This window comes from Scyliorhinus canicula, chromosome 5 (genome assembly GCF_902713615.1).
Source record: "Scyliorhinus canicula chromosome 5, sScyCan1.1, whole genome shotgun sequence".
NCBI lineage: Eukaryota > Metazoa > Chordata > Chondrichthyes > Carcharhiniformes > Scyliorhinidae > Scyliorhinus > Scyliorhinus canicula.
Window position 1 is genome coordinate 155,823,272 of NC_052150.1, and position 17,388 is coordinate 155,840,659.

The 17,388-nt window shown below is 46.2% G+C and overlaps 1 protein-coding gene across 2 annotated transcripts in view; it reads left to right on the forward strand.

Annotated features, from left to right (window-relative positions):
• The window catches only part of ctnnal1 (catenin (cadherin-associated protein), alpha-like 1), a 459,393-nt gene that overhangs the window by 394,136 nt on the left and 47,869 nt on the right, over nt 1–17,388 (forward strand). For both annotated transcript variants that reach the window (XM_038797869.1, XM_038797868.1), the window contains one exon: nt 11,722–11,808. In XM_038797869.1, coding sequence (XP_038653797.1) covers nt 11,722–11,808 — 87 coding nt within the window. The remainder of the gene's footprint in view (nt 1–11,721; nt 11,809–17,388) is intronic.

The following is a 17,388-nucleotide window of genomic DNA, read 5'->3' on the forward strand; positions in this document are numbered from 1 at the left end:
GCGAGTGGAAGACCCCAGGAAGAGCCATAGGATGGAGGACAGGCAGCGGCAAAGGTCCAGCATGCCCGGAGGATGAGGGAGTTCCTCATCCCCACCCGTTTTGCGTAGGACAAGGCTTTGTCCATCAGCTCATCCCCTCCTAACCCCTCCTCACCCTCCCCACTTACCCTGCCTTCACCCACCAACTACCTTGTTCCACCCTCCGAGGGTCTGTGTAACACCAGGGTGATGTTAGCACTATCAGTGGGTCAATATACAAGGCAGAAGAGTGATCATCACTAGGTGTGTCTCCTGTCTGACTCCTGTCTTTCTACTGACAGACGCTCACACCCATCCTCTGAACGAGGTCTACATCAGGGGCGTTTGATGGATCACTGTGCCCACGGGGCAGGGTGTGGGAAGCGGAGGGCAACAGGGTTGCAGGCACGCCTGCTGTGAAGATTAACGTGTCAGAGGTTCACAAGCATCAGGTGTGGCATGAATTAAAAGAGTGCACATTTGACGTTTCCATTGTCCCTAGCCACTGCCCACCTCTCTTCCCCCCCCCCCCCCCCCCCCCCCCCCCCCCCCCCCCCCCCGCCCACCGCCCGTTGCCCACTTAGTGATCCTCAATCATCATGATCTTATGCCTTCTACTACCATGTCTAAGTGTGTCCACAGGATGCACATCAGAGGTGGAGGCAGCCTGCTGCTTCTGTGCCCTGTAGCATTTGATGCCCTTGCCAGATGTCCTCGGGAGCCAGAGGACCCGGCCGAATTACTGGCGTCACTGGTTTTGCCCTGCCACCCTAGTCTGTCCACTCACCTTGAGATATGCCACCGTCAGGAGTGGGAGATTCGGGAGAACTGGAGACGGGTGTCGTCTCATTGGTGGCAGGCCCCGGGTTGTCGTCCAGCCCATCCTCCTACCTGACGGTGCCCGTGGAGTCCCAGGGGACTCCATGGACAGAGAGGCAACTGGCGTGAACTCCAGAGGCCTATGCATTCTGCCGGTTCTGGTGCCTCCCCATTGTCCAAAACGTGGTGTCGGTGGGCCTCTGTGACTTAGCCACCCTCTGCTGTGCCTCAGCAATGTCCATCTACTTCTGGGGCATGTCCCTCATCGACTGGAACGTGATGTCGAGGCCCTCAGTCATGTTCGTCACAGATTGTTTGTCACACCTTGGACATCACCACTCAAGATGCTGACCTTGTGCTGCAGGCTTTCCACTGCAGTCGCCACCGTAGCAGTGTTGGCCTTGGTGCCACGTATTGTCGGCAGTATCTCCTGTGCCCACAACCTTTGTGACTCCTCCAATCAGCTATGCACCTGCTGGAATGTCGCAGACATCCCCTCCTGAATCTCACGGCCATTGCCCTAGCACCTGTGTGGAGTCTGCACGTTCTCCCCGTGTCTGCGTGGGCTTCCTCCGGGTGCTCCGGATTCCTCCCACAGTCCAAAGACGTGCAGGTTAGGCGGATTGGCCATGATAAATTGTCCTTCGTGACCAAAAAGGTTAGGAGGGGTTATTGGGTTATGGGGATAGCGTGGAAGCGAGGTCTTAAATGGGTCGGTGCCGACTCGATGGGCCGAATGGCCTCCTTCTGCACTGCATGTCTTATGTGCTCTATCTGCATCAGCTCCCTGATAACCTTGACCTGAGGCTCGGCATCTGATTGGAACTCAGTTGAGACTGACCTCCGACTGCTGACTTCCTTGGATGTTCCAGCCTCCACCTGATGCGTATCAGCAACTGTGTGGTGTTCACCACATAGTGCACCAGAAGCCTGTCCACTAATGCCGCCCATCGAGGTTTGTTCCTCTGTGCTGGAAGGTGGGGGTGATAGCTCTGACGTGTCGATGATGGTCTCCTCGGAGCTCTCCTCTGAGGTGTTCTCTTGGGTGGCAGGTGTGGGGATGGTTGTGGATGGACTGGCTCCATCAGACTACACGAGTATGGACATGTGGTCAGTGAGAGGGATGGATCAATTCATCTGACATGAACAACTCACTTGAGACAGGTCACCTGTGGTGCAGGCCAACCTCGCTGGCGGTGACTGCCCTCTCCCCGGTCTGCCCTGCAATCTCCAGGCCCTGTTCCTCATAGGGGTTGAGAACTTTAATCTCTGGTACTCTGCTGCCTGTCTTAGCTCTTTCACACCAATTATGAGACAATTTATGGGCAAAGAGGGGCATTGTGAACTGCACGCTTTATGGATGTGGGGGGGGGGGGGTCTCTGGCAGCTGGCATGTGTGGCACTGCTGGTGGGTGCCAGGGGGTGCTGAGGAGCAAGCATGAAGACCGTAGTGGGGAGGGTGTGAGGTGTCAGCCAGTGACTTGTGTGAGCATGGGTTGCGAATTTGAGGGGTGGCAGGTGGAACTGATTCCAGGAGAGAGGTGGTAACTTGTGCAGATTGGGAGAGGTTAAGAACACAAGAACAGAAGAACTAGGAGCAGGAGTAGGCCATCTGGCCCCTCGGGCCTGCTCCGCCATTCAATGAGATCATGGCTGATCTTTTGTGGACTCAGCTCCACTTTCCGGCCCGAACACCATAACCCTTAATCCCTTTATTCTTCAAAAAACTATCTATCTTTGCCTTAAAAACATTTAATGAAGGAGCCTCAACTGCTTCACTGGGCAAGGAATTCCATAGATTCACAACCCTTTGGGTGAAGAAGTTCCTCCTAAACTCAGTCCTAAATCTACTTCCCCTTATTTTGAGGCTATGCCCCCTAGTTCTGCTTTCAACCGCCAGTGGAAACAACCTGCCCGCATCTATCCTATCTATTTCCTTCATCATTTTAAACGTTTCTATAAGATCCCCCCTCATCCTTCTAAATTCCGAGTACAGTCCCAGTCTACTCAACCTCTCCTCGTAATCCAACCCCTTCAGCTCTGCGTTAACCTAGTGAATCTCCTCTGCACACCCTCCAGTGTCAGTACGTCCTTTATCAAGTAAGGAGACCAAAATTGAACACAATACTTCAGGTGTGGCCTCACTAACACCTTATACAATTGCAGTATAACCTCCCTAGTCTTAAACTCCATCCCTCTAGCAATGAAGGACAAAATTCCATTTGCCTTCTTAATCAACTGTTGCACCTGTAAACCAACTTTCTGTGACTCATGCACTAGCACACCCAGGTCTCTCTGCACAGCGGCATGCTTTAATATTTTATCATTTAAATAATAATCCCGTTTGCTGTTATTCCTACCAAAATGGATAACCTCACATTTGTCAACATTGTATTCCATCTGCCAGACCCTAGCCCATTCACTTAACCTATCCAAATCCCTCTGTAGACTTCCAGTTTCCTCTGCACTTTTCGCTTTACCACTCATCTTAGTGTCATCTGCAAACTTGGACACATTGCCCTTGGTCCCCAACTCCAAATCATCTAAGTAAATTGTGAACAATTGTGGGCCCAACACGGATCCCTGAGGGACACCACTAGCTACTGATTGCCAACCAGAGAAACACCCATTAATCCCCACTCTTTGCCTTCTATTAATTAACCAATCCTCTATCCATGCTACTACTTTACCCTTAATGCCATGCATCTTTATCTTATGCAGCAAACTTTTGTGTGGGACCTTGTCAAAGGCTTTCTAGAAATCCAGATATACCACATCCATTGGTTCCCTGTTATCTACTACACTGGTAATGTCCTCAAAAAATTCCACTAAATTAGTTAGGCACGACCTGCCCTTTATGAACCCATGCTGCGTCTGCCCAATGGGACAATTTCTATCCAGATGCCTCGTTATTTCTTCCTTGATAGATTCCAGCATCTTCCCTACTACTGAAGTTAAGATCACTGGCCTATAATTTCCTGCTCTCAGCCTACCTCCTTTTTTAAACAGTGGTGTCACGTTTGCTAATTTCCAATCCACCGGGACCACCCCAGAGTCTAGTAAATTTTGGTAAATCATCATTAGTGCATCTGCAATTTCCCTAGCCATCTCTTTTAGCACTGTGGGATGCATTCCATCAGGGCCAGGAGACTTTTCTACTTTAGCCCCATTAGCTTGCCCATCACTACCTCCTTAGTGATAACAATCCTCTCAAGGTCCTCACTTGTCATAGCCTCATTTCTATCAGTCACTCGCATGTTATTTGTGTCTTCCACTGTGAAGACCGACCCAAAAAACCTGTTCAGTTCCTCAGCCATTTCCTCATCTCCCATTATTAAAACTCCCTTCTCATCCTCTAAAGGACCAATATTTACCTTAGCCTCTCATTTTTGTTTTATATATTTGTAAAAACTTTTACTGTCTGTTTTTATATTCTGAGCAAGTTTACTCTCATACTCTATCTTACTCTTCTTTATAGCTTTTTTAGTAGCTTTCTGTTGCCCCCTAAAGATTTCCCAGTCCTCTAGTCTCCCACCAATCTTTGCCACTTTGTATGCTTTTTCCTTCAATTTGATACTCTCCCTTATTTCCTTGGATATCCACGGTCGATTTTCCCTCTTTCTACCGTCCTTCCTTTTTATTGGTATAAACCTTTGCTGAGCACTGTGAAAAATCGCTTGGAATGTTCTCCACTGTTCCTCAACTGTTCCACCATAAAGTCTTTGCTCCCAGTCTACCTTAGCTAGTTCTTCTCTCATCCCATTGTAATCTCCTTTGTTTAAACACAAGACACTAGTATTTGATTTTACCTTCTCGCCCTCCATCTGTATTTTAAATTCCACCATATTGTGATCGCTCCTTCCGAGAGGATCCCTAACTATGAGATCATGAATCAAACCTGTCTCATTACACAGGACAAGATCTAGGACCGCTTGTTCCCTTGTAGGTTCCATTACATACTGTTCTAGGAAACTATTGCGGATACATTCTATAAACCCCACCTCAAGGTTGCTTTGAACGACCTGGTCAAACCAATCGACATGTAGATTAAAATCCCCCATGATAACTGCTGTACCATTTCTACATGCATCAGTTATTTCTTTGTTTATTGCCTGCCCCACAATAACATTACTATTTGGTGGCCAATAGACTACTATCAATGTCTTTTTCTCGTTACTATTCCTGATTTCCATCCAAATGGATTCAACCTTATCCTCCATAGCACCGATGTCATCCCTTACTATTGCCCGGATGTCATCCTTAAATAACAGAGCTACACCACCTCCCTTACCATCCACTCTGTCTTTCCGAATAGTTTGATACCCTCGGATATAACTCCCAGTCGTGACCATCCTTTAACCATGTTTCAGTAATGGCCACTAAATCATAGTCATTCACGATGATTTGCGCCATCAACTCATTTACTTTATTCCGAATACTACGAGCATTCAGGTAAAGTACACTTATTTTGTTTGTTTTACCACTGTTTTGAATCTTAACATCTCCAGTTTTATTCCTTTTAGTATTACTGGGCGTATTCACTGAGCTCCCCTCAGTCACTGTACCTTGTACTGTCGCCCTTTTTGATTTTTGACTATGTCTTCTCTGCCTTGCGCTTTCCCCCTTACTTCCTTTTGCTTCTGTCCCTGTTTTACTACCTTCCAACTTCCTGCATCGGTTCCCATCCGCCTGCCACCTTAGTTTAAACCCTCCCCAACAGTTCTAGCAAACACCCCCCCTGGGACATCTGTTCCAGTCCTGCCCAGGTGCAGACAGTCCGGTTTGTACTGGTCCCACCTCCCCCAGAACCGGTCCCAATGCCCCAGGAATTTGAATCGCTCCCTCTTGCACCATCTCTCGAGCCACGCATTCATCCTATCTATCCTGACATTCCTACTCTGACTAGCTCATGGCACTGGTAGCAATCTTGAGATTACTACCTTTGAGGTCCTACTTTTTAGTTTAACTCCTAACTCCCTGAATTCAGCTTGTAGGACCTCATCCCGTTTTTTACCTATATCGTTGGTGCCTATGTGCACCACGACAGCTGGCTGTTCACCCCCCCCCCCCCCCCCCCCCCCCTCCCACAGAATGTCCTGCAGCCGCTCTGAGACATCCTTGACCCTTGCACCAGGGAGGCAACATACCATCCTCGAGTCTCGATTGCGTCCACAGAACCGCCTGTCTATTCCCCTTACGATCGAGTCCCCTATCACTATAGCCCTGCCATTTTTCTTCCTGCCCTGCTGCGCAGCAGAGCCAGCCACGGTGCCATGAACCTGGCTGCTGCTGCCTTCCCCTGGTGAGCCATCTCCCCCAACAGTATCCAAAGCGATATATCTGTTTTGCAGGGAGATGACCACAGGGGACACCTGCACTGCCTTCCTACTCTTGCTCTGTCTTTTGGTCACCCATTTGCTATCTCCCTCAGTAACTTTCACCTGTGGTGTGACCAACTCGCTAAACGTGCTATCCACAACCTCCTCAGCATCGCGGATGCTCCAAGGTGAGTCCATCTGCAGCTCCAGAGCCGTCAGGCGGTCTAACAGGAGCTGCAACTGAACACACTTGTTGCAGGTGAAAGAGCCAGGGACAGTGGATGTGTCCCTGAGCTCCCACATCGCACACGAGGAGCATGACACGGGTCTGGGATCTCCTGCCATGTCTTAAACCTTAGGTAAACTTATACAACTACAATTTCAAAATAAAAAATAAATAAATAAATTAGACAATGAAAAGAAAAACTACTTACTAGTCACTTACCAGGGTTAAAAAGCTCCTCCTCCCCACCGAGCTTCGAATTCCCAAACTCCCTCTGGCTGTCTTCTTTGGCTCACTGGGAGAACTCACCCAGGGTTTCAGATGCTCTCTGGTTCCCTCCCTGCAGATTAAAAGTTACAGGCCAGAAGAAAGAGAGAGAACAAAACAGGATAGAAAAAGCACCTTCTCTCACTCTGCACCGAATTACCTCACTGCACCAAATTACAAAGTTGCAATTTCCACTCTGGATGTGCCTCACTCCGGCTGTGTCTCCTTGACTTGCGCAAGCTTACTGAGTGCGCTTTCTGTCTGTCTTTTATACAGACCTCAGCTAACCAATGACTCAAAACTACCTAAACTTCAAAGAGAAGAATACAATGTGCACCTTTGTGCCCCTAAACAGGCCTCAGGTGACTGACAGATAATTGCCTCTCAGCAATTAGGGTGGGGGCAGCTTCAGCCAATCAGACACTAAGCTACACACTGCACTTTTAACTGAAAAGGTTGTTGGTCTTCTTCCTACCTCGGTCCTCCTCGTCGTGCTGCCGGCACTGACAGCCATTGCACCTGCCTCCCAGGTGACATAGGTGGCCCTGCTGCTGGCCCTCCCACCCCCTCGGGGGGTAAGGATGTCCCATCTCACATGCCTGGTAAAGTCGGCATCCCCAAAGTGAGGAGCAGGTCTGGGTGCTGTCAATCTTGTGTGTTGACTGGGAGCGAGTGGTCAAGGAGCGTTACAAAGTAGCCCCTCTTGTTAGCAGCGTGACGCTCAGGCGCAAGTCCAGTGAGTTGGACAGCGAGACAGCCAGTGATGGCGAGATTCTCAGGGAACGAATTTCAGACACTAAGTGCCGTTAGATGCAGTCGGCGATCTCGGCCCCGCCAGTCCCGCACAAAATGACACATTTTCCGTTAAATCACGATCGTTAAAACATTATCTGAGTGTTAATGTTTTCAGTAAGATTAGGGGCATGATGTAACAAAGCAGCGGGATTAATCCCAATATCAAACGGCATTGTTATTTTTGTAGCCCTCAGCAGGGACTGCCCCGCCGAGGCCACACTCAGTTGTATTTCTGCAACTGGGTATCCTAGCAGTGCCAGGATGATATCGGGTGGCACTACCAGGGTGCCAGGCTGGCAATGCCACAGTGCCTGCATGTCATCAGCAGTGCTAGGGTGCCACCCTGCCCAGATTCCAACCACCCTGGGCCCTCCGATTGCCTTGGAGAGCCCACCAAGTGCCGTTCTGTCTGGTCCCCATTTATGAGGGGACAGGCCAGGCTCTCCTCTGCGAGGCCACTACATCCCAGGGGTTGGTTAGATAGGGCATATGCATAGTTAAGTGACCAGTTAAGCTCACTTGACTATGCAAGTCTTGTGCGGGATCCAGATCACAACTCAAAGAACAAAGAAAATTACAGCAGGGCTTCCAAGCCTGCGCCGACCATGCTGCCCGTCGAACCTAAAAACGTCTTAGGGCCTCTATCCCTCTATTCTTATGCTATTCATGTATTTGTCAAGGCACCCCTTAAATGTCACTATCTTATCTGCTTCCACTACGTCCTCCAGCAGTGCATTCCAGGCACCCACTAACCTCTGTGTAAAGAAACTTCCCTTGCACATCTTGTCCAAATGTTGCTCCACGCACATTAAACCTTTGTCTGCTAGTAATTGATTCCTCCACTCTGGGGGAAAAAGCTTCTAATTATCCACTTTGTCCATGCCCCTCGTAATTTTGTAGATCTCTATCAGGTCGCCCCTCAACCCCCGTCTTTCCAGTGAGAACAAAGCGAGTTTATCCAACCACTCCTCATAGCTAATGTCCTCCATACCAGGCAATATTCTGCTAAACCTCTTCTGTACCTTCTCCAAAGCCTCCACATCCTTCTGGTAGTGTGGCGACCAGAATTGAACACTATATTCCAAGTATGGCCTAACTATGGTTCTTTACAGCTGGAGGATGACCTGCCAATTGTTATACTCAATTCTCCAACTGATGAAGGCAAGTATGTCGTCTGCCTTCTTGACTACCTTCTCCACCTGCATTGCCACTTTCAGTGACCTGTGGGCCTCCACACCCAAATCCCTCTGCCTGTCAATACGCTTAAGGATTTTGGCATTTACTGATATTCCCCACCTGTATTAGATCTTCCAAAATGGATTACCTCGCACTTGTCCGGATTAAACGCCTTCTGCCACCTCTCCGCCCAAGTTTCCAACATACCTGTTTTATATTGTCTTTCTTGTTATCAGTACTAAATTTATTTTTAGCATGTTGCAGTAATTTGTTGTTTATAGAAAATGTATTTTGTGTTTTGATTTTTCTGACTAATTCTCAGTTTAAAAGCAAAATTTAGCTGGTTGGATCCATCCTTCATCTGTCTCATTTAGGCAGCAGTAGTGCCACACTACACAATGGAGGATGTCCTCAATGTGAAAGTGGGACTTTGTCTTCAGATGGTCTATGTGGCTCATGCCACACGAGAACAGATATATCTCTGACAGGGTGATGAAGACAAGATGAAGTACATTCATCATTCCTTCCTCCACTCTATCTGGCAGCTATGTCCTTAAGGGATGAAATATAGCCAATAGTACTACGTTGAAGACCCCCATCCAAACTACATTTTACATCCTTGATACTCTTTGTTCTTTCTTCAAGTGGTGCTCAACATGGAGGAGTATGGATTTGTCTATTGAGTGGATCAGTGTCTGGTAGTAATTTGGCTTCCTTGGTCTTTGAAAGACCTGAAACCTCAGGACCTCTTGGTGTCTGAATTCTATTTTGAGGACTTCCAGGACAGCACCAATCTAATTGTATGCTCCAACTACTAGTTCTTTCCATCATTAGGATGGTCCTCGAGTAGTGATGGCAATGAATTTGTTTTGAATGCTGGCTGATAGACATGTTTCTGGGAGTGCAACTGAGTCGGGCTATTGCTTGACTAATTTGTGAGACAGATGTCCCAAGTTAGGCTCAGTCCCCAGATATTACTCATTGCTTAGCTTAATAGGGAGCACTCCTTTATCTGGAGTTAATGGGATGAACCTTGAAAACTAAATTTCTTCACCTGAAATGAAATGAAATGAAATGAAAATCGCTTATTGTCATGAGTAGGCTTCAATGAAGTTACTGTGAAAAGCCCCGAGTCGCCACATTCCGGCGCCTGTTCGGGGAGGCTGGTACGGGAATTGAACCGTGCTGCTGGCCTGCCTTGGTCTGCTTTAAAAGCCAGCGATTTAGCCTAGTGTGCTTCTACTTTGGAGTTGAACCAGATTTACACAAGTGCTCCTCTATCTAATGTGATAAATTTTTCTTCTGTCTGTACCTTGCAGGAAAGACCACAAAAATGCAATACATTGTTCATTTATCACTCTCATTGGAACAATATATATGTCTCATCTTAAATGTCTACCAAGATTAGTCACTACATTTATTTTTGTTTAAAAGATGATCATTCCATCCTGTTCCACAGTATGTCAGAAAGAGAATGTTGATTCTGTTACACGGATGGCCTTGATAACTCAAAGAATTAAGTTCCAGAGGTCCAATACATCATTTTGCCATATTGGAGCAAAAGCATTGGGTAAACGTGTTGATAAAACAGAAACATTAGCATAATATTTCTATTTCTACCAGTCGAACGTAAAGGCCATTCAACAAGATCTATACCACAATGCAGACTCATTTTAAACCTGTTGCAATTGCGTACAGACAACTCGGCAGAGTTGTTTTGGGCCCTTAATTTTCCTCTCTTTCTCTCTCTACTGAAAGTATTTTAAGTTTGAAGAGAATAAGCAAAGTGGAAAATCAGACTATTCTCAAGTTATGGAGGTTCCTATATTTTGGGCAGAATTTTAGCTGCCAAGGGGAAATAGGCTTGAGTGCAGATGCAGGATTAAGTCCCCAAAAAGTGCTGTTAGGTTACAAACCTGACTTGATCCCACGTGCTCTCGTGCTGCAAGAAAGTGCAAAACCCCAGTGCAGCTGTTGGGAAAGTCATTCGGATATGCAAAAAAGTAATGGTGGGCCAGTTTTGTTATGATTCACCCTTTTTGTGCAGTGCTTTTTCCGTGCCGCCACCCATCACAGGGAATTGAATACCAACTTTTTCTGTAAGAAGTCTTACAACACCAGGTTAAAGTCCAACATGTTTGTTTCAAACACTAGCTTTCGGAGCAATGCTCCTTCCTCAGGATTCTTACTGTGCTCACCCCAGTCCAACGCCGGCATCTCCACATCACAACTTTTTCTGCATATTGCTTATTTAAGTTCTGCATGTAGGCTGATAGTTTATTTATAATTATTATTTTGCAAGTGCATATTTAACAAATGAAGCCTTTAACTTTCAAAGGCATTAATTTAGGGTTGCGTTTTTAAAATGTTTTACCTATTTTGTTCAAGGTTTTGGAATCTGTGTCAACAGGGGCTGGTTTAGCTCAGTGGGCTAGAAACCTGGTTTGTGATGCAGAACAAGGCCAAGCAGCGCGGGTTCAATTCCTATACCAGCTTACCCGAGCAGGCACCGGAATATGGCGACTAGGGGCTTTTCACAGTAACTTCATACTTATGATAATAAAAGATTATTATTATTAATATAGATTTGCCGTGAGATTGCTGTGATTTCTGAGGATTTATCTTTGATTAGTCAATGTGTTGTGTTTCCGCCACCAGTCAAACAAGCAGACATGATGTGGAATGATGTTGCTAGGGTGTAGGAAACTCGAATGCCAAGCAATGGGGCGTGTTTTTAAAATTGAGGCATCGTGAAAATGTTTTATGTGCACCCTTTGTATTAAATATCATTGTTTATGGTGAGATTTCTGTTTGAAGAATGAGAACTATTACATATTCAGTGATCAAAGTAGTTTTGGATTGTTTAAATGAAGGAATGAAAAGTTATCCATGGTTCAAAGAGCTTCTCAGTACCTACTTAGAAAAGTTTAAAGTGGAAACATAGAGCACTTGTGATAGGTTTACTTCCTCACAGCTAAACACTTGGCACTTGAATAAAATGTTTGTAACTTTGTGTCTTCCTTTATATTGTACCTACATCTTTGTGTAGCAGTACGGTTTAGTTTTTGCTATGGCTTTTTCTCATGTCTCATTCTCTCATAACAGCAATGTCTGAAAGCCAAAGAAGCCACAGAAGATATGGAGCTGGCCATAATTAAGACTCAGCAATGTATGAGTGAACTGAGGAGAGAAGTAAGTAATATGTAGTTGTGGATCACTGGTGTAAGCTGAAAACAGCGGGAGATGTAATCAGCTCCGCATATGCTGTAACCTCCTTACAGCTGATTTGTGGTAGTGGTTGAAAATGCCAGCATCAAATGTTCTTTCCAATTTCTGAAATCAATCAGAATTAATGATTGGTTGTGAAGAGATCAAGATGTTGACGAGAATGCAAAGATGCTGACTATTGGGGTTTTGGCTTATAGCTATGCTTTTAGCTATTTGAATTTGAGCTAAATTTATTTCTTGATCAGCTGAATTGCGTGATCTTGTGCATTTTTTAAAAAGTTGCTGTAAACAATAGTTCAACATTGCTGTTTATAGAACTGTCCAGTTAATAATTAGATAGATGAACTGTTGCTGTATTTTCTTATCCATCTGTACCATTTTCCAATTTGTACACTATACTTTCAACTAACCTGTGAAGGCAGGACCCATTGCCTAAGCAAGTGCTTTCTTAGTTGTTTAAAAATAAAATAGAAGTAAGGGGCAGGATTCTCTGGCCTCCCTACAGCAAGTTTCTTGAAAGCGGGACAGGAGGCCACTGTTGATTGACAGCAGATCCCACCTCCATCAATGAGGACCAGAGGACCCTGCTGGTATGAAGAGTTAGAAGATCTCTCCCAAGGAATAAGGGTATACCACAGAGACCTTTTTGAATACCATGTGCGAGAGAAGACAATTCTATTCATTTTTTGTGGGTTTTTCTTTTGTTTGCTTATTTTCTTTTTGTGCTCATTAAAGTGAGGGGTGTTTGGTAGGAAGTATATTAAATTTTTTGAACCCCAGGCCTGAGTTTTTGCTTCTGAGTCGGGAGTGCAGTATGAGGACATTTTTCAGCTCCACATCCAGACTTGGGAGAAAATGACCCAGAAGGTGGAATTTTCATTCCAGGGTGGCGGGGGCCTCTGGGAATTGAGCCAGGGGACCCTGGAATGAGTGCTGGGCGGAAAACCCATCTTGATGCACTGTACAAAAAATACATTTTTAAAAATATGTTTATTCAAGCAAGATCTACATTATAACAAAAGCCAACAAACAGCAATACAACAAATTCCAACCCCGTACTATACCAAAGATACTCCCACCCAATCCCCAGTCCCCTCCCCCCTCATCCCCCATAGAGAAAACAGAACCTGAATAAAAACACCCACCCCCCAACAGCTGCCGGTAATCAGTTAACTGAGCAAGGAGATGAAGGGTTGTGAACGCGAGTAGAACCCTTCCACCGACTCCCTCATGTTGTACTTGATCTTCTCCAGGTGCAGAAATTCTAACAGGTCCCCCAACCAAGCCAAGACCTTGGACAACACCGGGGACCTCCACGAGAGCTTGCCTCCAGGCTATTAGCGAGTCAAAGGCTGTCCTCGTCCCCGTCTGCAGCACCGGCAGGTCCAATACTCTAAAAATGGCCACCAATGGACACGGCTCCAGCTGAGCGCCCAAAATCCCTGACTTTGTATCATAAAAGGAGACCCAGAAACTAAAAAGCTTGGGAAAGACCAAAACATGTGCATGTGATTCACCGGCCCCCTAAAGCACCACTCACACCTATCCTCCACCCCAGACAAGAAACCACTCAGGCTTGTCCTAGTCAAGTTCACACTGTCCACCACCTTGAATTGGATCAGGCTTAACCTCACACATGAGGAGGTGAAGTTGACCCTGTGAAGAGCTTCACTCCACACTCTTCTCCCCCCCCCCCCCCCCCACCGCCCCCTCAAAGACCAAACCTAACTCACCCTGCCACTTAGATCATAGAACATTACAGCGCAGTATAGGCCCTTCGGCCCACGATGTTGCACCGTCCTGTGATACCCTTCTAAAGTCCCTCTACACTATTCCCTTATCGTCCATATGCCTATCCAATGACTATTTGAATGTGTTTAGTGTTGGCGAGTCCACTACTGTTGCAGGCAGGGCATTCCACGCCCTTACTACTCTCTGAGTAAAGAACCTACCTCTGACATCTGTCCGATATCTATCTCCCCTCAATTTAAAGCTATGTCCCCTCGTGCTGGACATCACCATCCGAGGAAAACGGCTCTCGATGTCCACCCTATTTAATCCTCTGATCATGTTGTATGCCTCAATTAAGTCCCCTCTTAACCTTCTTCTCTCTAACGAAAACAGCCTCAAGTCCTTCAGCCTTTCCTCATATGATCTTCCCTCCATACCAGGCAACATTCTTGTAAATCTCCTCTGTACTCTTTCCAATGCTTCCACATCCTTCCTATAATGTGGCGACCAGAACTGCACACAATACTCCAAATTCGGCCACTTTCAGGGATCTATGGACATGGACACTGAGATCTCTCTGATCGTCCACACTACCAAGAATCTTACCATTAGCCCAGTAATCTGCCTTCCTGTTATTCCTTCCAAAATGAATCACCTCACACTTTTCTGCATTAAACTCCATTTGCCACCTATCAGCCCAGCTCTGCAGCTTATCTATGTCCCTCTGTAACTTGTAACATCCTTCTGCACTGTCCACAACTCCACCGACTTTAGTGTCATCTGCAAATTTACTCACCCATCCTTCTACGCCCTCCTCCAGGTCATTTATAAAAATGACAAACAGCAACGGCCCCAAAACAGATCCTTGTGGCACACCACTAGTAACTGGACACCAGTCAGAGCATTTCCCATCTACCACCACTCTTTGTCTTCTATCAGCTAGCCAATTTCTGATCCAAACTGCTAAATCACCCTGAATCCCATGCCTCTGTATTTTCTGCAATAGCCTACCGTGGGGAACCTTATCAAACGCTTTACTGAAATCCATATACACCACATCAACTGCTTTACCCTCATCCACCTGTTTGGTCACCTTCTCGAAGAACTCAATGAGGTTTGTGAGGCACGACCTACCCTTCACAAAACCATGTTGACTCTCTCTAATCAAATTATTCCTTTCCAGATGATTATACATCCTATCTCTTATAAACCTTTCCAAGACTTTTCCCACAACAGAAGTAAGGCTCACTGGTCTATAGTTACCGGGGTTATCTCTACTCCCCTTCTTGTACAAGGGGACAACATTTGCTATCCTCCAGTACTCTAGCACTATTCCTGTAGACAAAGATGACTTAAAGATCAAAGCCAACGGCTCAGCAATCTCCTCCCTATCTTCCCAGAGAATCCTAGGATAAATCCCATCCGGCCCAGGGGACTTATCTATTTTCACACTTTCCAGAATCGCTAACACTTCCTCCTTATGAACCTCAAGCCCTTCTAGTCCAGTAGCCTGTATCTCAGTATTCTCCTCGACAACGTTGTCTTTTTCCTGTATGAATACTGACGAAAAATACTCATTTAGCACCTCTCCTATCTCCTCGGACTCTACGCACAACTTCCCACTATTGTCCTTGACTGGCCCTACTCTTACCTTAGTCATTCTTTTATTCCTGACATACATATAGAAAGCTTTAGGGTTATCCTTGATCCTACCTGCCAAAGACTTCTCATGTCCTTGCTTGGCTCTTCTTAGCTCTCTCTTTAGAGCCTTCCTAGCTAATTTGTAACTCTCAAGCGACCCAACTGAACCATCACGTCTCATCTTCACATAAGCCTCCTTCTTCCTCTTGACAAGTGTTTCAACTGCTTTAGTAACCCATGGTTCCCTCACTCGACCACTTCCTCCCTGCCTAACAGGTACATACTTATCAAGGACACGCAGTAGCTGTTCCTTGAACATGCTCCACATTTCCATTGTGTCCATCCCCTGCAGTTTTCCTCTCCAGGCGATGCATCCTAAGTCTTGCCTCATCGCATCATAATTGCCTTTCCCCCAGCAATAACTCTTGCCCTGCGGTTTATACCTATCCCTTTCCATCGCTAAAGTAAATGTAATCGAATAGTGGTCACTATCACCAAAATGCTCACCTACCTCCAAATCTAACACCTGTCCTGGTTCATTACCCAGTACCAAATCCAATACGGCCTTGCCTCTTCTTGTTCCTTGTCGCCTCCTCCAACAATGACTGATCCGTCACCAAAATCTCACATAGACATCAAAATCTTGCCCTCCCCTAACTTGGCCAAGGACAGGATTCTGTTCATAAGCGAAAGCGACCATACCAGGGGAAATGATGGAAGCTCCTTGCAAAAAAAACCGAGCAGCTGAACGTACCTGAATAAATATTCTCCTGGGAGCTGGAACTTCTCTTGCAACTGATCTAGGCTGGCGAGCCTACCCTCCAGAAGCATGTCCCTACACCTCTCCACTCCTCCCTCTCCCATGCCCTAAACAATTAATCTAAGCCAGACAGTACAAGCCTATGGTTCCTGCAAATCGGAGCCAGTAGTTAGTTACATAGAGCCCAGGTTAAAATGCTGTCGAAACTGATTCCAAATCTCCAAAGCCACCGAGCTTGAAGAGAATCCATCAGGGAAAATGGGAGTGGTGTAATAAGCAGGGCCCTCAGACTTGACCCTGTGCATGAAACCTCCTCCATCTGTCCCATATAGAGTCTGGATCCCTGACCGCCCCCCCGCACCTTATCAAAATTTTTCTCTCAGTAGTAGCATTACAGGTTAGGTACTGACAAACCTCCGACTGCCTCTCCCTTTACAAAAGTATCGTACAATCCCGAGGAGTCTGATCAATCCAAACAAAAGTGGATATCAATTTATTAACCCTGCAAAAGAAAGACTGGGAGAAATTGGAACAAAGACCTGGGGAGAATATCCACATTCACTCTCTGTACCCTTCCTGCTAAGGTCAGAGAGACCGCATCGCACCTTTTCAAATCGGCCTTCACCCCCTCCAACAGACAAGTTAATGAAGCGTGTCCCAGTCACCCGGATTCCCAGATACCGGAATCTTGTTCTAGTAAGATGATTCCGTAGCCGCCCCAGATCAGCTCCCCTCCCCAGGAGGTTGACCGTAAAATATTCACCCTTGCCCAGATTAAGTTTATAGCCCGAAAAGGAGCCCACTTCCTGAGCAACTCCATTATCTCCCCCACATTGGAGCGTGGGTCAATGACATATAGTAACAAATCATCCTCATATAAGGACACCCTCTGCCACCTCCCCCCACGCTCTATCCCTCTCCAGCCGGTGAATGGCCAGCGGCTCAATTGCTAAGGCAAACAATAGCAGAGACAACAAACACCTTTGTCCTGTACCCCTATCAGTGGAAATAACCCAATAATAAGGGGCTCGTTGGTCTAGGGGTATGATTCTCACTTTGGGTGCTCCAGTCTCCAAATTTGCCGGGCAGCATGGTGGCGCAGTGGGTTAGCATTGGAATTTATAGTCCCAGTTCAAAGTGTCTATAATCATTTGGAACTGTCAATGAAACTCTGAAGTGGAAGGCACTCCACTGTGATAATGGAAGGTTGTGAAATTAGTCATGCAGCACAAATCTAGTAATGATAACCCTTAAGCCCATGTCAGTACACAGAGTGCAATAGCTAGTAGTGTTTTTTATTAACACCGTTTTTTCAAAGATTTAAAGGGAAGGAGGTTTAATTGCCTGGCAGCTTGACAGTAGCTTTTGATGGTTCCATGTGATGGTTCCAATGTGTTTAAATACTTTTTATG